This window comes from Protopterus annectens, chromosome 12.part0, assembly GCF_019279795.1.
Source record: "Protopterus annectens isolate FY-2018-M chromosome 12.part0, PAN1.0, whole genome shotgun sequence".
Lineage (NCBI taxonomy): Eukaryota > Metazoa > Chordata > Ceratodontiformes > Protopteridae > Protopterus > Protopterus annectens.
The window spans coordinates 942,682,300-942,702,943 of record NC_056746.1 but is presented as its reverse complement, the minus strand read 5'-3'; the positions used below and the strand labels follow the sequence as shown (position 1 = coordinate 942,702,943).

The following is a 20,644-nucleotide window of genomic DNA, read 5'->3' as shown; positions in this document are numbered from 1 at the left end:
AATAAGTATATAAATAAAAAAAAGAAAACATCAAGCGTCAAGATTTTGCAGTTTAGCAATCCACAGGGAAGGTGCAAGGTGAATCCCAGTTGTGTTTCCCCTGTTTCTTTGCAAAATAAGTTTTCTTCTAAGACCTACAAATCAGGGGGTTACTTTTGAGCCAAGAGTTGTCAGATTGACTGACTTATGGGTAAGTGCTGTAGACAGACTTGATAGTGCTAGCTTAATTTGGGACCTCACAAACAGTAACCAAAAATTAATTGGGCTGTTCTGCATTTTCTGGTCTGACATCTGCATCGTTAGGAAGATACCAGTCCATTGTTGAGCATTTGAATCTTTTGGTCTCTGGATAGTTGCACTGGCATATGTCAACTGCTAATTCCCATGTTTTACAAATACTGTTGCAGCAGTCATTCCCTAGACTCAAACATTCTGCTGCTGTGCTTCGTGCTCTGTTTTCAGTGGGTGTTGGCCTTCTGATACAGTTCAACTAATGAATCTTCTCCATTTATGCAAGTAATATTAGATTTCCTTACAATAGGTCTTCTGGATTAAGAGGTTTACAACTTGAGAGGAAAATGAGTTAATGTTATGAGTTAAAATTCTTAAAATTCTGTCCAAGCTGACCGGTTGAGTGTCTCAAGACTCAGAAGTAACATTTTGCCTTGTTGCTGGGTCAGCAGGGAGTGGTGTTGGGGTAAGGGCAAGGGTAGAAGACCAGTCAGGCTTTCAGCAACACCATCTGAATCCCAGGAAATGGTGGAAAAAGATAGATTAACATTTGAGTATGTTGTCAATGATGAATTCTTGTCACAGATGCCAGGAATATTATTTTGGATAAGTTACTTGGATATGTCCATCATAGACATTGTTATAGACTTGGGAGAAGGAATTACGGTCTCTCTGGAATTTGCATATTAGTTCCAGATATTCCTGAAGAACCACTTAGTTTTTTTTCATGTTTAGTCTTTGCATAAGGAACTAGGAGGATGCAGGATAAAAATCTTTCTGTTAGAACTTGATGAAGAGCGAAGCCTGGCAGTACAGTTTAGATCTTATTTTTGTAAGAAATTTTGTAATCTGTCGAGAATTTGTCTGTCGGGAAACTGATAGTGATGCAGTCAAGGATGATTGCTTGTAGTTTTATTCCCAGAGGCTGCGTAAGTGAAATTGTTAGGAGAATGTGTTGCAGTATGTCTAGACCATTGTCAGGCAACTGTCCAGGTACAAAAAAAAAGAAATAGCATTATTTTGTTTCCTAAAATGTAAAAGTACTTGAGCTGAACATTTTGGTGAATACTCTGGCGACTGTGGCTAGCCCAGATGATAGAATGGTAAATGTCAAAGTTAGGCTGTCCAAAATTTGAATTACTTTTTGTGAGAAATTCTTAGTGAGATGTGCAAGTTGTAGTCTTCTACAGCCAGTGCTGTCTTGTAAAAACAGTCTTCTACAAATGCCAGGAGTTCTTTCTGACTCCCCATTCTAAGTAGTTTTGTGTATATATTTTTTTCAGGTTGGAAAACCTGTAACTGATATCATGGAGTTGATCTTTTTTGAAAAACAGGAGTGATCTGGAGTGGAATCCTTTGCCTGTTTGAGGTGCAACCACTGAATTGCTTTCTTTGTTAGGAGGTGATAAATTAACTGAAGAATTTGATTTGGTCTCTGATGTGTTTTTCTTTGTGGAATAGTCTGCATTTATGACTGCTTTAAGTCAGTAGTTGCTTCGTGCTTTTTGAAAGAGAACACTAAGGAAATAGTGTGAAAGTATAGGTCCTGATGTACTAAAATGTTGTGTAGTGTAACAGTATAGGCCCTGATGTACTAAAATGTTGTGTAGTGTAACAGTATAGGCCCTGATGTACTAAAATGTTGCGTAGTGTGACAGTATAGGCCCTGATGTACTAAAACATTGTGTAGTGTGACAGTATAAGTCCTGATATACGAAAATGTTGTGTAGTGTGACAGTATAGGTCCTGATGTACTAAAATGTTGTGTAGTGTAACAGTATAGGCCCTGATGTACTAAAATGTTGTGTAGTGTGACAGTATAGGTCCTGATGTAGTAAAACTTTGCGTAGTGTTACAGTATAGGTCCTGATAAACTAAAATGTTGTGTAGTGTGACAGTATAGGTCCTGATATACTAAAACATTGTGTAGTGTGACAGTTTAGGTCCTGAAGTACTAAAACATTGTGTAGTGTGACAGTATAGGTCCTGAAGTACTAAAACATTGCTTAATGTGTCAGTATTGGTCCTGATGTATTAAAACATTGCGTAGTGTGGCAGTACAGGTCCTGATGTACTAAAACGTCGCATAGTGTGACAGTATAGGTCCTGATATACTAAAACATTGCATAGTGGTAAGTCTTAGAAAAGTTCTGAATGCCGTTGCTTTAATCTTTAATGAGATTCAGTAACTGCTTTATGAGAAACACCAGTAAAGATGATGTCAATTATTTTGAACTTCTGGATGCATTTGCTGTGCTTTACTCCTGTTTCTTAGCAGTAGACTATCATTATCATAAAGACTATAATTTGGGAAGGTCTTTGAAGGGATTATTGAGTAAAGAGGAATAGTGGCCCAGAATGGGTCATTGGGATACATGTGTTTTGAAAGAAGTAGAATTTGAACAAGTAATAACTTGGGTAATTTTGAATTAATTTGAGAATTGTCTAAAAACTCTAAATTGAGTATGCTAATTACATCGGTCATCCACCATCTCTCTCAAGAAATAAAATATTTTTCTTTTAAGATTTAACAGCATTTCCTACTAGGAATTGCTTGTTAATGTTGCCTTTGTCATTGATGACATATGTTTTTATTGTTGTTACTTATGCTATATTCATAAAATGCAATAAAGATTAAAAAAAAGATTTAACAGCATTTCCTTTATCTGCAGATCATGTCCTCTTTCTTTGTGCCCTGTCCTTCATTACCCTGATAGTTTAATATTTGCTTCTGACTGCTTTGTGTTTCCCATATTGTATCCCACAATTTCTCCACTTTTCTGGTGAAAACGCTTGTGTGATACTAGCCTGTACTTAATAAGTCATACCCTCCATTCCCTCGCCAGCCTAGTCTCTTTCTTCTGTACCTTCTGTAGGACCATATGTCTTCCCTTTTCCTACAAGGCCTACAGAGCTGCACATAGTATTTCATCTGCAGTCTAACTGGAGCTTGAAGCAGGGGAACTGTTAACTCTCCTAGCTCTTTATTCCACCCATTCTGTTAGCTGTATTCACCAGCATTTGATTTGTCCATGCTGTCCGCTTTCACATTGAGGTTAATGGTTTAGGCTTTCATTATGTAGCAGCCCATCAGGTCTTTTTCCTGCCATCAATTCTGTAGTATGACTCCTTTAGGTGTATATTTTACTCAATGTATTTTCATTCTTCAAGTGTAACACACTACTACTTGGATGGGGTAAAATGAAGCTGTCACCTTTCAGATCAGGTCTGCAGTCTTCTTAGGTCCCTCTTCAGGCTCCTTTATCCATCTGACATTTTTTTTGTCATGTGCAGTGACATTGATCCAGTTTCCCATGTCCTGTATGAGGTCAGGGACAAAGGCATTAAGTAGTAATTTCACTCGTTTGCTCTCTTAAGAGTTGCATCTAACTCTAAGTGAAGCTACAGACAGCCACTGCTACCCTTGGAGTTTTTATAGCGAAGGTTGAAAATGGAAGTAGTTTGCCAAATCTTCCACGTCTCCCTATTTTTGTCACACACACACACACACACACACACACATTTTAAAGTCCCCAGTTCACCTGAGCACCTAGACAAATGCCTTGCAAACACACACACTACCCAGGAGCAGACTCTGTTGGTTGCATCTTGCCAAGTTATTACCTTCTAAAAAACTCTGCTAAAACATCTGTTTGCCAGGTTTTATAGGATATAGAGGTGAAGCCTTGTGATTGTGATAACCCAAGTTTGATTAGTGGCTTTGATGCTGAAAGAGCTGGGTAGGGGTGGGTAGGAGTGACTGGCTGAAAAACACCTTGCCCATCCTGGGAAGAGGGAGGTGGTCTGACTGGTGCCATTTCATTGAGTGCATGTTCCTCTAGCTGATGGACATCTTCATATCACATTCTTGACTATGAGTGCATATATGACCCCTGCTGTCCTCAGTTCTCTTAAGCCATTCCCACAATTTTAGTCTCGGTCCTAAAAATCTCACAGACTGAACCTGAAAATGGCATATCTGGACCAGTGCTTTTTCCCAGTTAAATGAAAATAAATAAATTGTTGTAAGTTTCCCTCATCCAATGCCTGAATTACCAAAAGTGTGTTGCAGTAGTCAGCAGATCATTAGGTAGGACCCATGTTGGCTCTGGCTATATTACCAGGGAAAAAAGCATGACATGCAGTAGCACAAGTACTTAGTGCTTCAGCCTGTGCACTTACAGCTGACAAGAGACATTCTCCTAAAATACCTTCATTAGTACCTGAGTAAAAACAATACCTGGCTATGTAGCCTTTTCTGAAGGATGCCATACAGGTAGCCTGGAAGTATTAAGATACCATCAGTTTACACTTAAGTAGACAAACCTGATCTGCAAGCATCTGACAGGATGGCATAACATTCTAAGTATACTGGGGCTGACTTCTTTGTGATGTTCCCATTATGTTGTAATTCTCAAATGCTCAGCAGCTTTCCACCTTGGCACTTAATGTGTCAGAGGCTTATGGCTTATGACAGTGTGGGAAAGTTTTGTTCACCTCCAACTTGGAACCAAAATGCATTAATTTTCTGTCTTGTACGTATTCCATTTTTTCCTTTCCACCACACTGTGCAGTTTCTCTTTCTCTTTCTCTGTCTGTGTTTCTTTTTTTTTTGGGGGGGGGGGGAGCATGCAATCCATAGAATGTGTGTGTTTGTTTGTGGCATCTGTATGCAAACATCATATTCTGTTATAAAACTTTTCCTGTCCCTGTGAGAATGCAGTCATTCACAGTGCATTGTATAAAATCCACCTGCTTCCCTGTACATTTGATGCAACCCAGCAGCATTGCCTTGGTCTGTATTTGGACATAACAGCAGCATTTAATTATTGCTCCTTTCCCAAATAGCTGAGCTGGTCCCTGTTTGTTCATTCCTTTCTCCACAGTAGCGAGCACAAACTTGCCAGCATTGTTCTGCCATTGAACAAAGAGTACTATGTACTTGCTAGTTGAGTGCTCCAGGGTGGCTTTGTTTTTAATATTTTCTCAGCACAAACTTTGGAAGAAAACCAGGGTCTCTGCTGGAAAAAAATCACAAGGTGGCACAGTTACAAACAGGGAAAAAAAACATTCATGCTGGTGGATACAACCTGCCCCTCCCCCATATTGGGGCTTCACCTTTTACCACCCCTCTCCCAAGTTTCCATATATGCTACCTCCAAGGTTGGCATACCTCCAGGTAAGGGGAAGCCTGCAGAAAGTCCAAAGTATCTGTGATGTGCAGAATTCACTAGTAGTAAACCACAGATGGTCTTCAGCAAAACAAAAGGCAGTTTCTGGTACCACATCATTTTGCTGATTGCTTAATTTAAGCGACTTGTCTTTTTGCACTGCCCACAGAAAAGTAGCTCTGTTCCTCATTCTGATAAACAGTTTGAGAGATTAGAGATGGCTTTGGACATTCAGAACCCAGCACATCCTTCAGTATTAAAGCTCCTAACTAAGCTAAGGCTATCATTATTGCTGGCATAAACTCTGCCTTTGTGCTATTAGTCCAGGTCCTTGCTCAACAATTTGTGACATAAGCTGGCAGACTGCTGATCAGGCTGTGACACTCTTCAGATAGTATATGTTTCTGCAGTGAGAACCTTCTTTGGCAGCAAGTAGGCTAAGTTAAATACTTCACCACTGATCATTGTTGTTATGGCAGATTCCATTAATGGGAATCTGGTGGTGTTTTACTTAAATGCTGCATTAAGTCTTTAAAATTGTATTTATATTCAGTAAAACATACAGATAAGCTTATTGTAGATGTGCTGTCTGGGGAAATAAATTTAATTGCTTACTTTAGGAGATGTGATCTGGCTTCACTCTGGCTGGCTCTTGAGATCTGTTATCATGCATAGGCCCTTATTTCACTATTTTAAGAGTCTGCAGTGGTTTTTGGTTCCAGCAGGTGTGGGGCTGGATAGAAGATTGGTTCCATTGTTTGTGGGACCAGGATCCAGGATATTCCAGAATGGAATTAGGGGGGATACAGTAGTAACAAACCCAGTAACCTCTCACCTTTGCAGTGGCCATAGCCACATTTTTGTCATGTCACGAGGCCATAAAACATTGACCTTGTCTTATAACAGTTCTTCAGGGTGAAAATTGTATTGTGTTTGCACCTTGTATCAGACTGGGTATGTCTTTCATCTGGTAACTGTTAATGGTCAAGTCTATATATGACTTTTTTATATATATATATATTTTTCTGCATTGTAAATGCTTTTGGTGCAATTCATGAATTAAAAAGACTGAACAAGTGCTAGTTTAATGCATGTATTTTGTCTGCAGGGTTTCACAGATGACCAACTAGTCCTAGTACAGCAGAATACAATGATGGTGGAAGACAGAGAGAGAGAAATCCGGCAGGTTGTGCAGTCCATCTCTGACTTAAATGAAATCTTTCGGGATCTTGCAGGAATGATTGTAGAGCAGGCAAGTTGGTCCTAGAAATGCAGTAATCCAAGTTAACTAATGTGTAGAAGTCACTTTTCCTGCACTACTGTTGGAAATGTTTCCTGTGCCTGTTTCTAAAGACAGTGGATGATTAAAATATAAACTGTTGCATCTCTAAATAATAGTTAGACTGTTTGGAACATGACAAACCTATACTGTATAGGTGTCCTCTTAGTGAACATATCTTGTAGTACTGTAACAATATTGTTAATTCTGTGAGGACTTTATTACTGAGGGCAGTAAATAACCAAGCTTTATTCCCAGACACTTCCCCCTTTCAGGTATGTATTTTAAAGAAAGTGAGTTACAGGGTAAAACTGCTGCCAAACATGCACATCTGAGTGGGATATCTCTGACTTGACCTCCTAAAGTGGACTTTGCAAGTGAATTCTGTATTCTGTTCATAGCACAACCCAACTACACACAGGGGATGCTAAAGCAGTAATCCTTCACAAAAGGCTGCATGGCTGTGAATCTTTGGACAAAACCCAGTTCCTTCCCTCTCTTGTGGACATATGAAGCCTGCTTGTGGCATCTCCCACTCTTGTTTATACCACTCCCCATCCTCACCTCTTATGTATGTCCTACTTCCCTTGCATAGCCTCACTCCAAACAATGCCCCTTCACTTCATTTTCTAGATGCTGTTTTAGTGCCAGGGTCTTGTTAGCTCAGTGTACTTCCTGGCCTGTTTCTATCCCTCATTTTTCTGAGTTTTGTGATGTCCTTCAAGAATGCAACTGCAGTCCTGACATATGGGTTGTCCTGCCTCAGGCAGCCCTTCGGTCGGCCAGATTCCAAAGTCTGGGTCAGGCGTCGGCTGATGTCGCCTCCTCCCCAACGTCAGAGCGGCTGGGGTATAAAGGCATCCGCCGACGCCATCTTCTTCAGTCTTTCTTGCCGCGCGGTGCCTGAAGCAGAAGCAGTTCGCAAGTACCGGTCGGTCAGCTCCTGTGTTTCAGCTACCGAAGTCATCTAAAAGCTAAGTACCCCATTGGGGAACATTTTTTCTTGCCTCAGCCGATGTCAGAAAAAATTGAAAAAGTTAATAATTGTTTGTCTTGTGGTAAACAAATACCTCATAAGGACTTCCATTCTTACTGCCTCCCTTGTCTGGGCCCAGACCACGACGTCTCGGCCTGTGCTGCCTGTGCTTGCTTTAATAAGCGCACACTCAGTCGCCGGGCAGAATTTGCCGAAGACTTTTTTGGCGAATCCTTTGCTTATATCATGCCATCGGAACAACCGACAACACAATCTACCAAAAAACGCAAGGACCGGGACCGACATCCTCCGCCCGCGTCTTCCACCGATACCACACCTAAGCCCTCCGCGAGTGTTTCGGTCCCTTCGGAAGCGGTAATTCTACCGCCCCAGGCCAACGACACCGCTTTAACGCGTTCTTCGGTCCCGGAGATTTCACCGGTGCCGGTTGTTGATTTTCCTCCAGAAACCGAAGCTCTGGATTTACCTGACACCATTCCTGTGTACAAGGTTACCCCTGCACGTGGGGCAGCTAGGCCTCCAGTTTCCATGTTCATCAAGGCCTTTGCACGTGCTAAGGCTGCCAGCCAGGCCAAGGCCCACCCTAAGCCTAGTGCTCAGGGTCCCTCTTCTGATAGACGGATCATGACTCTTGCTGCAGATTTAATCTCTCTTATCCGAGGTTCTCAGCTGCACCTGGACAGAGGTTCTCAGCCGCCTGCAGATAAAAGGCCTAGAACTGAGCAGACAGACACCCTCTCCTCAGATGAAGCCTCTGGGAATTCAGAGCACTCAGATACTCAGGAAGAATCCTTCCAGGCCTATGAGGACTCGGATGCTGAGGATTCAATTCCCTCTGCCTCCCCTGCAGAGGATATTTCTTTTGGTGAAGTTCTCCACTCCATGAGAGAACATTTTCAGTGGCATGGTCAGGAATTCTCTGACTCCAGGAAAAGGCTACGTACCTTCCTTAAGCTGCCCCAACACAGACCTCTAGCTATTCCTCCAGTGTTGGATGTCCTTGATGATGTATACTTAGACTCCAGTGCTTCGCCTGATTCTCTCCCTCCTGCTCCTGTCAAACCTGACAGATATTACAGGGTCCCTGAAACCCATAAGCATCTCTTTAAGGCCCACTCTGTGGATTTAGAGACTATTTCACAGAGCCCCAAGGCAGTGGCTTCTTCCTCGGCCAAAAACCCTCTGCCCGCTGACAGGGAAGCTAGGTCCCTGGAGAGATGGGGCAAAAAAGTTTATACCTCTTCCACCCTTGCCATGAAGTCACTTAACTGCCTTTTTCATATGTTTCAGTACCAGGATTTCTTAATGGATGATTTGCAGAAAAAGTTAGCCTCTCCTCAGCCTATAGATAGAAAGGCATTGCAGGACTTGGTTCATAACACTCAGCAGGTTAGCAATCATTTTTTACAGTGTGGTTATGATGCATTGGAAGCTTCATGTAGGGCAGCCATGACAGGGGCCATTATACGTAGACATGCTTGGTTGAAAACAGCCTCTGCCAGACCATGTTAAAGTTAAGCTCCTGGATGCACCTCTGGAAAAACAGAAGCTTTTCGGTGCTAATGCACAAGATGTGTTGAAGTCTATTGAGGAAAAGGCAAAATCAGTACAGACTGTCAAGGATTTCCTCCAGGTTCAACCTCCCAGATTCAGTAGGAATTGGCCTTCTAAGAATTGGTCCTTTCCAGACTCGGACAAGTTTCAAAGGGGAAAGAATAGGCGTGCTCGAGGTAGAGGGCAGTACCGAGGCTCCTACAGGGGCCGCCAATGGCAACCACCAAATCAAAGAAGTGGCGCAGGGAGTTCACCTGCACCACAGGGACAATCACAATGACTTGACTATCAACCCGCCTACCAAGGCTCAAAGAGAAGCTCCTCTAGGCGGAAAATTATCCTTATTCTCAAAGAACTGGCACATTTTAACCAAGGACAAATGGATTCTGGACATAATAGACAGAGGTTACAGGTTCCACTTCCACACCTTACCAACGAGACAAGGCATGCCAAACCTGCCACAAAATCAAAGGGCAGAGGCTCTCTTACAAGTTGCAAAGCTGTTACAAATAAAAGCTATAGAAAAAGTACCTCCTCAGGAACAAGGCCAGGGATTCTATTCAAGACTGTTCCTTGTTCCAAGAAAAGAAAAGCAATGGAGGCCTATACTGGACTTGTCTATTCTAAACACCTTTCTCATTGTGCCAAAATTCAAAATGCTGATGTTACAGCAGCTCCTTCCCATGCTGGGCAAGGGGTCTTGGCTGGTTACTCTGGACCTCAAGGAGGCATACCTGCATGTCCCAATCAGACACAGCTGCAGAAGATGCCTCAGATTTCTTGCAGGAACAGAGCATTATAAATTCTCAGCATTGCCGTTTGGCTTATCTACTGCGCCCAGAGTATTCATGAAATGCCTGGCATCAGTAGTTGCACATTGCAGACTCCAGGGGATTCAAATATACCCTTACCTGGACGACTGCCTCATACAAGCAGACAGCAAACAAGCATTGATAAAAAACTTGGACTATGTCATTCAGTTGCTACAGGCTTTGGGATACACAGTCAGCATTCAAAAATCAAGACTATTACCATCTCAAAAGATTATTTTTCTAGGAGCAAAACTGGACACACAATCACAAATGGCACAGAGGAGAAACAACAGCATTTACCAGATTACTAGCAAAACTTACCCAGCTGACCGCAAGGAAAATCCTGCAGGCCCTGGGTTTCATGGCATCTTGCATCCTTCAAGACCAGACATAGATCTATTTGCTTCTCATCTAAATCACCACCTGGACAAGTTCTGCTCAAGGACACACCATCCTCTAGCCTGGAGAACGGATGCTGTTTCCTTCAGCTGGAATACACTGAAAATCTATGCATTCCCTCCTCTACCATTACTGACCAAGGTGTTACTAAAGATCAAAGCAGAGCAACCAAAAGGAATACTGATAGCTCCAGACTGGCCGAGGCAGCATTGGTATCCCTTGCTACTGAGCATAACTCACTCCAAACCGTGGCCCTTGCCCCAATGGCCTCTGCTCCTAACACAACACAATTACAGGACTGTTCATCAAAACCTGCAAACATTGCACCTGACAGCTTGGAGGGTTCCATGACTTTGTCCCATGTCCCCCTCTCCGAAAAGGTTCAGGAAATCTTGCTGGAAGCACGCAGACCTTCCACCAGAAAAACCTATGCGGCCAAATGGAAGAAATTCATCATCTGGAATGCCAAAAAGGGACAGGATGCATCAGTGATGAGCATACCTCAGATATTAGAATACTTGGCAGAAATGTTTCATAAGGGCCTCTCATATTCATCCATTAAAATACACGCTTCAGCAATCTCAGAAAACTTCAACTGTGATCCACCTGTGTTTTCACATCCCTTGCTAAGACAGTTCCTAAGAGGGATAAAGAATATCAAGCCTCCCAGAAAACCACCAGTTCCTGCATGGGACCTCAACTACGTCTTGGAAAAATTAACTCTTCCTCCTTTTGAACCAGCAGCATCTTCAGAAATGCAATTCCTCTCCTGGAAAACAGCCTTCCTGTTGGCAGTTACCTCAGCAAGAAGAGTCTCGGAGATACAGGCCCTCATGGCAGTACCTCCCTTTCTCAATTTCCATCAGGACAGAGTTTCTCTAAGGACCAATCCTTCATTCATGCCAAAGGTGATATCCAGGGTGTCTCTAAATCAAGCAATTCACCTGCCTACTTCCTTTCCCAATCCTCAAAATAAAGGGGAAAAGCTGCTGCATACTTTAGACATACACAGTCAATTACGCTACTACTTGGACAGAACAAAGACCACCAGGAACTCTGACCAACTATTTGTAGCCTATGCTGCCAGAGTGCAAGGAAAGGCAGTCTCCAAACAAACAGTTTCAAAATGGATTGGACACTGCATCAGATTTTGTTACTCCTTCCATGGAAAGTGTGTGCCAGCCAATATAAGACCACACTCAACCAGAGCTATAGCCACATCCACAGCCTTTCTAAGAGGAGTGGCTACAAAGGACATTCTAGAGGCTGCTACATGGAGCTCCGTGCATACATTTACTAAACACTACAACCTGCCTTTATACTCCAGATCCCGAGCAGGCTTTGCTTCTACAGTCCTGCAGGGTCTTTTAGCTACACCATCCCTTGCTTAGATCCTACCACCCCCAGCTTGGCTATGGTATTCCACCCATATGTCAGGACTGCAGTTGCATTCTTGAAGGACATAGTACAGTTTTGTACCTACCATAAATGTAGATGTCCGATAGATATGCAACTGCAGTCAGGTTTTCCCTCCCTCCTACCCCTCTGTTTTTTCCCTTGGGTCCTTTCCCCCTCTCCTATTTAGCTGGGGATATCTGTTATGGTGTATCTGTTTATTACTGTTGTGCATGTCTTGAATTTTTTGCTTATACATTCACAAAATTTAGCCTTCCTTGGAGGGCACCTGGCATCTGGGGCAAGAAACACTGAAGAAGATGGCGTCGGCGGATGCCTTTATACCCCAGCCGCTCTGACGTCGGGGAGGAGGCGACATCAGCTGACGCCGGTCCCAGACTTTGGAATCCGGCCGACCGAAGGGCTGCCTGAGGCAGGACAACCCATATGTCAGGACTGCAGTTGCATATCTATCGGACATCTACATTTATGGTAGGTACAAAACTGTACTTTTTATGTTTTGCTTTCTGTACATTTGTCAGATGAGCACACTAGAAAAAAACAGTTTTTTATTTAGTTGATTTGTATGTGTTTTGTGAGACTGTGATTATATACCGAGGGGTACTGCTGAAATGTTTTCCGTACTATGTATTTTTATTAAAAGAATACTGTGACAGGTCCCTACAACAGCCGACAATCAAGGAGATTCTATCCTCACCATTGACTCTGGTGAGGGACGGTCACTAAGAGAATGGATTCACACAGTATTTTCAGATGCAGCTCCCTGCACCAAGCACTATTTCCCTTAAGAACACTCAGGGAGCTTGCTCCAGATTTGGAGCTAGACTTTTTCTCTCCAGGCCCACACAAAACTCCACACTGACCACATTGGAACTCTGTGTCCCTGTTCCCAGTAGCTCACACACGCTCTTGGATTTTTGAGTTTCGCACACGGACACACCTGGGAAAGCTGGCACAGATTTACTAGCAGCACCCCTTTTTGTCCAGACGCTGAGGTAATCACACTGCTGTGAAGAAAATGAAAACACAGCCATCTGTGTTAGCATGTTTGGCAGGAGATTTGTGTATATTTTCAGATAAACTTGCATTGTATACCAGCATATCTACTTGTAAAACGTAAATAAGTTTTTAAAATGTTAACTATTTCCCTGTTTACACAGAATGTTCAAAGTATTTGTCAAGTGTTTTTTTACATTACTAATTGCACATGTATGTGAGGGACATTCTAAAGTACAAACTGTGGAGAATCAGCTGAACAGTAGGTGATGTCATTAAAATGTTCATGGTTGCTAGGTGATTATTTGAACAGCTGATTGACAGGAATAAGAACTTTTTCAAACAGCTGACTGTTAAAATAAGACAGTTGAGACTGTTAAGCTGTGCAGTTAGTCAAGTACTGAGCAGTTTGTGAAGAGCAGCTGTTAGTGAAGAATTGTAATCGGTTACAGTGCAGCGATGCAGTTTTTCGTGAGTTCTCTTTTCTTCAGGTAAGTCTACCTCTGCCTTACTGTTATGCTTTAGATTAGGTCAGGGATAGTATTCTCTAGTTAGATTAGGAAAGTTTAGTTATTCAGATAGAGTTTTTCTAGAATTATGGCCTTCTATCCTACAGTTTAATTTTACATTTCTGGTGATTGAATTCTGATGTTTATTGAAAGTAATTGATTTACATTCTTATAATCATTTTACTTATTAAAATTATTTTCTTTACTTTACATTGTGGCTGGAAATCTGTGTGATCTTTAGAGATTTGTGAGTGCTTATACCTGTTTGATACTCCCTAGGTCACCTTGAAGGCCTGGTCGCTTCTGGTCATAGCTGTCATTTATTTTGATATTTAATTTTTGTAATTGGACACTCTTTTAGAAGAGCATGAAGACACTCTGATTGATGGCAGCATTACCTAATTTTGAGGAAGGGGGACAGCTGAAAATCTGTCTCAGGCTTTCCCAGAAGTGTTTGGATGTGTGAGATTTATATTTAATTTGAGAGTGAGTGTATCAGAGGTCTTAAACTCAGACATACTGCTCTGAAGTATGTAATAAGGAGTTACATTAGGGGTGGACAGAAGTATGCAGTCCAGTCCCAGGTTATTGCGTGTGTTCCTATTGTGCTGCTAGGGGAAGATTGTAAAATATTACCCCTGTTTAAGTGACAGTCTCATACTGGAGTCAGTAGTGAGAATTGAAGCTCCTTAGTTGAGGATAGTAAGGGACGTCACATTTAATTGGAGGCAGTCTGGTGGAATATAGTTAATGTCACAGCTGCCACCAGTCAGTTACGCTAAGGCTCTTACAAAGGGTACACAATTATACTGGGTAAAATTAATACTGATATAAATGGTAGGATGTGACAACAGCAGCAAGGATTTCAAGAGCAGCCAGAGTGTCACTAAAACAGGCATAAGTACTCTCAAGATGTTAAAACTATTCTCTAAAGTGCCAGCCACAATGAAAGGTGTTAAAATGTTTAATGATAAATAATAAAACAGAAAACAGGAGAATAATGAATACAATAAACAGCAGAGTTTCAACCACAGAGATATAAAAAAAATAATACAGTTGGATAGTTTCGCACAGATGCAGAAAACGATACTATACTATTCCTCACTAAATGTCCCTGACTGACTAAAGAATTACTGTTCCCTGACTGCTTACTAAAGCAAGGCAAGCTGATGTGTGCTGAGTGTCTCAACACAGCAAAAGCTAGTTGATGTCTCTGTCTCTGTGGATGTGTGAGTTAATCTATCCTGACAAGTCCCAAAGTGCTGGTGCGAGAGTTCCAAAGAAACCAGATGCTGGTTAGAGGATGGCATCACCTCTGGTCACCTGACTCTGGTACAATACACACACAGCTTTGCTAAGATCTGTGACAGCATCTGAAAGATATAAAACTATTTCAAACTTTGCACCCTTCCATGCTTCTCTGATAAACATACACATTTGATCAGTTACAACAGTACAACCTTATATACATGCAAACATTATTTCTGTCCAGCAGGACCTACTCTTGGTACATTTTTAACACAAGTAACTTTACAAATATAATTTTAACTCAAACGTCTGTACAAATTGGTGTGATTGTCAAATAACATAGACTTCTTTACAGAACTACAGCTAGCTATGCTGGCATATGTACACATGTACTGCCCTATTCCTGGCACAGATGGCACTACCTCATAACATCAGGAATACCACCACATTTCATTATTTTTTTCTGTAGCTTCATATGAGCTCTTGTATATTTGTGTAAATTTGGTACAATATAAATGTGCAGTTTATATTGCCATCCTTAGCTTTTTGGGGAGCTTAGCATTATTGCCTTCAACTTCGTTAACATGTAAAGATGCTAAATTGTAGGATGTCCTTCAAGGATGCATCTGCAGTCCTAACATATGGGTTGTCCTGCCTCAGGCAGCCCTTCGGTCGGCCGGATTCCAAAGTCTGGGTCTGGCCTCGGCTGATGTCGCACTTCACCCGACATCATAGCTGCTGTTTATTAGGTATAAAGGCATCAGCCGACGCCATTTTCCTCAGTCTTTCTTGCCGCGCGGTGCCCGAAGCAGAAGCTGTTCGCAAGTGCCGGTCGGTCAGATCCAGAGATTTCTACTACCGAAGACTTCTAAAAAGCTAAGTACCCCGTTGGGGACTCTTACTTGCCTCAGCCAATGTCAGACAAAGTAAATAATTGTTTAACTTGTGGGAAACAAATACCTCATAAGGATTTCCACTCTTACTGCCTTCCTTGCTTAGGCCCAGACCACGACGTATCAGCTTGTCTAGCCTGTGCTTCCTTCAACCGACGGACACTTAGACGTCGGTCGGAGTTTGCAGAGGAGTTTTTTGGTCCCGCTTTTGCATACAAAATGCCGTCGGAGACTCCGACTACTCATTTAGCTAAAAAGCGCAAGGAAAAGGACCGACACTTGCGGCCCGTAGTTTCGGCTGAAACCACGGTTAGGCCAACCGCGAGTGTCTCGGTTTCGGCTGAAACCGATCCCCCGGTTCTTCCTTCGGCCAAAAGCATGCCTCCGATAACCGAGGCCTCACAGAGCATGGCTGAATCTGCTACTGAATTTACTGCTACAGAAGCAGGCACCCAGGATTTGTCAGACACTATTCCTTTAGACATATCTACCCCTGCACATGGGGCTGCTAAAACCCCCTGCTTCTATGTCTATCAAGGCTTTTGCCAGGGCTAAAGCAGTTAAATCTTCTAAGGCCTTACCTGCTAAAACTCCTTCACATGGGCCTACCTCTAGTTCCCAAATGCTCAGCCTGGCTGAGGATCTCATTTCTTTGATCAGGGGATCCCAACCTCACCCAGACAGGGCCTCTCAGCCCCCTCCAGACTAGAGGCCTAGGACTGAACCCCCGGAACCTGTCTGTACAGATTACTCCTCGGATGACTCAGACATTTCAGACCCTCACGAAGGCCCATATTCTCCTTATGAGGATTCTGATGCAGAAGACTCCATTCCTTCTGCTTCTCCTCCTGAAGAATTTTCCTTTGGGGAAATTTTGCATGCCATGAGGGAACATTTCCAATGGCAGGGCCAGGATTTTTCAGATTCTAGGAAAAGGCTTAAGACCTTTTACACTTAACTCAGCATAGGCCTTTAGCCATTCCGCCAGTACTAACAGTTGTTGATGATGCATATAATGATGCCTGTACTGCCCCTGATTCTCTTCCTCCGGCCCCTGCCAAACCAGACAGATATTACAGGGTCCCGGACACACATTACCATTTGTATAAGGCTCCTGTTGCAGACCCTCAAACCATTTCACAGGGCCCTAAAGGTGTGGCAGCTGCCTCTGCCAAAAACCCTCTTCCCTCTGAAAGGGAATCTAGAGCATTAGAGAGATGGGGTAAAAAGGTTTATACTTCTGCTACTCTTTCGGCCAGGGCCTTGAACTGTCAATTTCACATGATTCAGTACCAGGAATTTTTGTTAGACCAGATAAACAAAAAACTGTCTTCTCCTGAACCTTTAGATCGCAAGTCCCTTCAGGATTTGGTACATAACTCTCAGCAGGTCAGTAACCATTCCTTAAAATGTGGCTATGATGCACTGGAGGCTTCCTTTAGATCAGCTATGACTGGAACAGTGATTCGAAGGCATGCCTGGATAAAAGAACAATCTTTACCAGACCATGTTAAGTCAAAACTCCTAGATGCTCCCATGGAGAAACAGTTTGTTTGGCTCCCCTGCACAGCAGGTTCTAAAGAAGGTGGAAGAAAAAGCAAAATCTGTCCAAGCAGTCAAGGATTTCTTAGGGTCCAACCTCTGAGGTTTAGCCGAAATTGGCCTTCGAAGAATTGGTCCTTTCCAGACAATTCCAGAGTGCAGAGAGGCAGAAATAGACACCCCAGAGGCAGAGGTCAATCTAGGGGTGCCTACAGGGGGCGTCAGTGGCAACCTAACAACCAGAGAAATACTGCCACAGATTCAACTACAACCACTTCCACAGGGCAGACACAATGACTTGGCTCTAGTTCCGCCTACCAAGGAACAACTGGAAGCACCCTTGGGCGGAAAGCTAGCCTTATTCTCCGACAACTGGCATTACATTACAGGAGACAAATGGACTTTACAAACAATAGACAAGGGCTACAGGTTTCACTTCCACACACTACCAAAAAAGAGAGGAATGCTAAACCTACCACCAAGCCAAAAAACAGACGCTCTAAGACAAGTCAACAACTTACTAAGGATGAGAGCTATAGAAGAGGTACCGCCTATGGAACAAGGCCAAGGATTTTACTCCAGGCTTTTCCTTGTACCAAGAAAAGAAAATCAATGGAGACCTATTCTAGACTTGTCCGCACTGAACACATACCTCATTGTTCCAAAATTCAAAATGCTGACCCTCCAGCAGCTTCTTCCCATGCTGGGCAAGGAGTCTTGGCTGGTGACTCTAGATCTCAAGGAGGCATACCTGCACGTCCCTATACGACCAGATTGCAGAAGACACCTCAGATTTCTTGCAGGATCAGAGCATTATCAATTCTCAGCATTGCCTTTTGGCTTCTCTACTGTGCCCAGAATATTCACGAAATGCCTGGCATCAGTAATTGCTCATTGCAGGCTTCAGGGAATTCAAATTTACCCATACCTGGACGACTGCCTAATACAAGCAAAATTAACAAAAGATTTGGAAAATGTCATACAACTGTTGCAAGCCTTGGGATACACAGTCAACATGCAAAAGTCAAGACTAGTACCATCCCAAAGGATAACATTCTTGGGTGCAGAACTGGATACATCAACTCAGATGGCTTTTCTCACAGAAGAAAAACAAAAGCAACTACCAGCCTACTTCATGACATTAACAACACAAACTCGGCTTACTGCCAGGAAAATCCTGCAAGCCCTGGGCTACATGGCATCATGCATAATACTGGTTCCACATGCCAGGCTGCATATGAGAAAGCTACAATGGTACCTAAGGAATGTATGGTCTCAACACAAGCACAGTCTAGAAGCCCAGATTCCAATAATTCCATGCCTGAAACAAGAATTCCTGTGGTGGGCTCAGGCCTGTCAGTGGAACAGAGGCTTGCCTTTCCACAAACCTCATCCAAGCCAGACCATCACCACGGACGCCTCAGACCTAGGATGGGGGCACACATGGTGGACAAGTGTATTCAAGGCCTATGGACCCAAGACCAGCTGAATCTACACATAAATCTAAAGGAGATGCTGGCAGTGAAACATGCGATCCAGGCATTCAGACCACTCCTTCAACAGGGTCATCTACTGATAAGGACCGACAATACCACAGTCATGTGGTACATCAACAAACAGGGAGGTACACATTCATATCCTCTATGCCGGATGGCAATGGACCTGTGGAATGTGGCCCTTAATCTCAACATTCAACTTCAGGCCAGATTTGTACCAGGAAAAGAAAATTCTCTAGCAGACACCTTAAGCAGAACTACCACGGATGCTCACGAATGGATGCTGCATCCAGATATCTTCAAAGCCATAACAAAGAAATGGGGACTACCAGAGATAGACCTGTTCGCCTCCCCACACAACCACCAATTGAAGAAATTCTGCACAAGAGCATACCACCCACTTGCTTGGAGGGTGGACTCCCTTTCCTTCAGCTGGAAAAACCTGACAGCATATGCATTTCCACCTCTTCCCTTGATGTACAAAGTACTACTGCTGATCAGAGAGGATCAGCCAAGGGTAATCCTGATAGCTCCAGACTGGCCGAGGCAACATTGGTACCCGCTACTGAGAAGCATGTCTGGGACACACGCATGGCCTCTACCTCTATGTCCCTTACTTCTAACACAGGACAACTACAAGATCCTACATCCAAACTTGAAAACACTGCAGCTAGCTGCTTGGAATATTGCATAAAACGAAATAACCCAGGTTTATCCCAGAGGGTTAAGGACATTATCCTGGAGGCACGCAGACCTTCCACAAGGAAGACTTATTCAGCCAAGTGGAAAAGATACCTCATTTGGAGTGCAGCAAAGGGAGAAAATGTCTCATTGGCAAACATAGCACACATCCTGGAATATTTAGCAGAACTGTTCCACAATGGCCTGTCTTACTCCTCCATTAAGATTCATGCATCAGCAATTTCAGCAGAATACAACATGGATCCTCCTGTCTTCTCTCATCCTCTACTCAGGCAGTTCTTGAGAGGAATTAAAATGTAAAACCTCCAAGGAAACCACCTTTACCTACATGGGATCTCAACTTTGTGCTGGAAAAGTTAACACTTCCTCCTTTTGAACCAGCAGCAACAGCAGAATTACAGTTCTTGTCTTGGAAAACTGCTTTCCTGCTAGCAATCACTTCAGCAAGAAGGGTATCTGAGTTACAGGCATTAATGGCAGTACAACCCTTCCTTATCTTCCATCAGGACAGAGTCTGTCTGAGAACTAACCCTACCTTTATGCCAAAAGTGGTCTCCAGAGTATCATTGAACCAAGCGATTCATTTACCTACATTCTTCCCCAACCCACAGAACAGGGGGGAAAGACTACTACATACCTTGGATGTGCACAGACAATTACGCTACTATCTGGACAGAACTAAGACCAGCAGAAAAACTGACCAGCTTCTGGTAGCATATGCAACAGGAATGCAAGGAAAAGCAATTTCAAAACAGACAATCTCAAAATGGATAGGAAATTGCATTCGATTTTGCTACTCTTTTCATGGAAAGACAAGTCCTGAAAATATCAGACCTCATTCCACAACAGCTACAGCCACCACTACAGCCTTCCTACGAGGAGTGGCTACCAAAGACATTTTAGAAGCTGCTACTTGGAGCTCCGTGCATACATTTGCCAAGCATTATAATCTTCCCTTATATTCTAGATCCCGAGCAGGTTTTGCAACTGCTGTTTTGCAAGGGATCTTAACTACACCATCTTTATCTTAGTGCCTCCTCCCCCAGTTTGGCTATGGTATTCTACCCATATGTTAGGACTGCAGATGCATCCTTGAAGGACATAGTACAGTTTTGTACCTACCATAAATGTAGTTGTCCGATAGGTATGCATCTGCAGTCAGGATTACCCACCCTCCTTCCCCTCTGTGGTATTCTTTTAGCTAGCTGGGGGAATCTATTATGGTGTATTTGTTTGTATATATGTATATATGTATATATATATATATATATATATATATATATATATATATATATATATATATATATTTTGCTCTCTACTGTTTGGAATTATTTGCATTTATCCAAATTTAGCCTTCCTAGAGGGCACCTGGCATCTGGGGCAAGAAACACTGAGGAAA

General features: G+C 42.8%; 1 protein-coding gene across 1 annotated transcript in view; it reads left to right on the top strand.

The window, feature by feature from the left end:
• Positions 1-20,644, top strand: part of STX16 (syntaxin 16) — a 379,775-nt gene that overhangs the window by 222,410 nt on the left and 136,721 nt on the right. Inside the window, exon 9 of the mRNA XM_044089972.1 lies at positions 6,511-6,654. Within this exon, the coding sequence (XP_043945907.1) occupies positions 6,511-6,654 (144 nt within the window). The remainder of the gene's footprint in view (positions 1-6,510; positions 6,655-20,644) is intronic.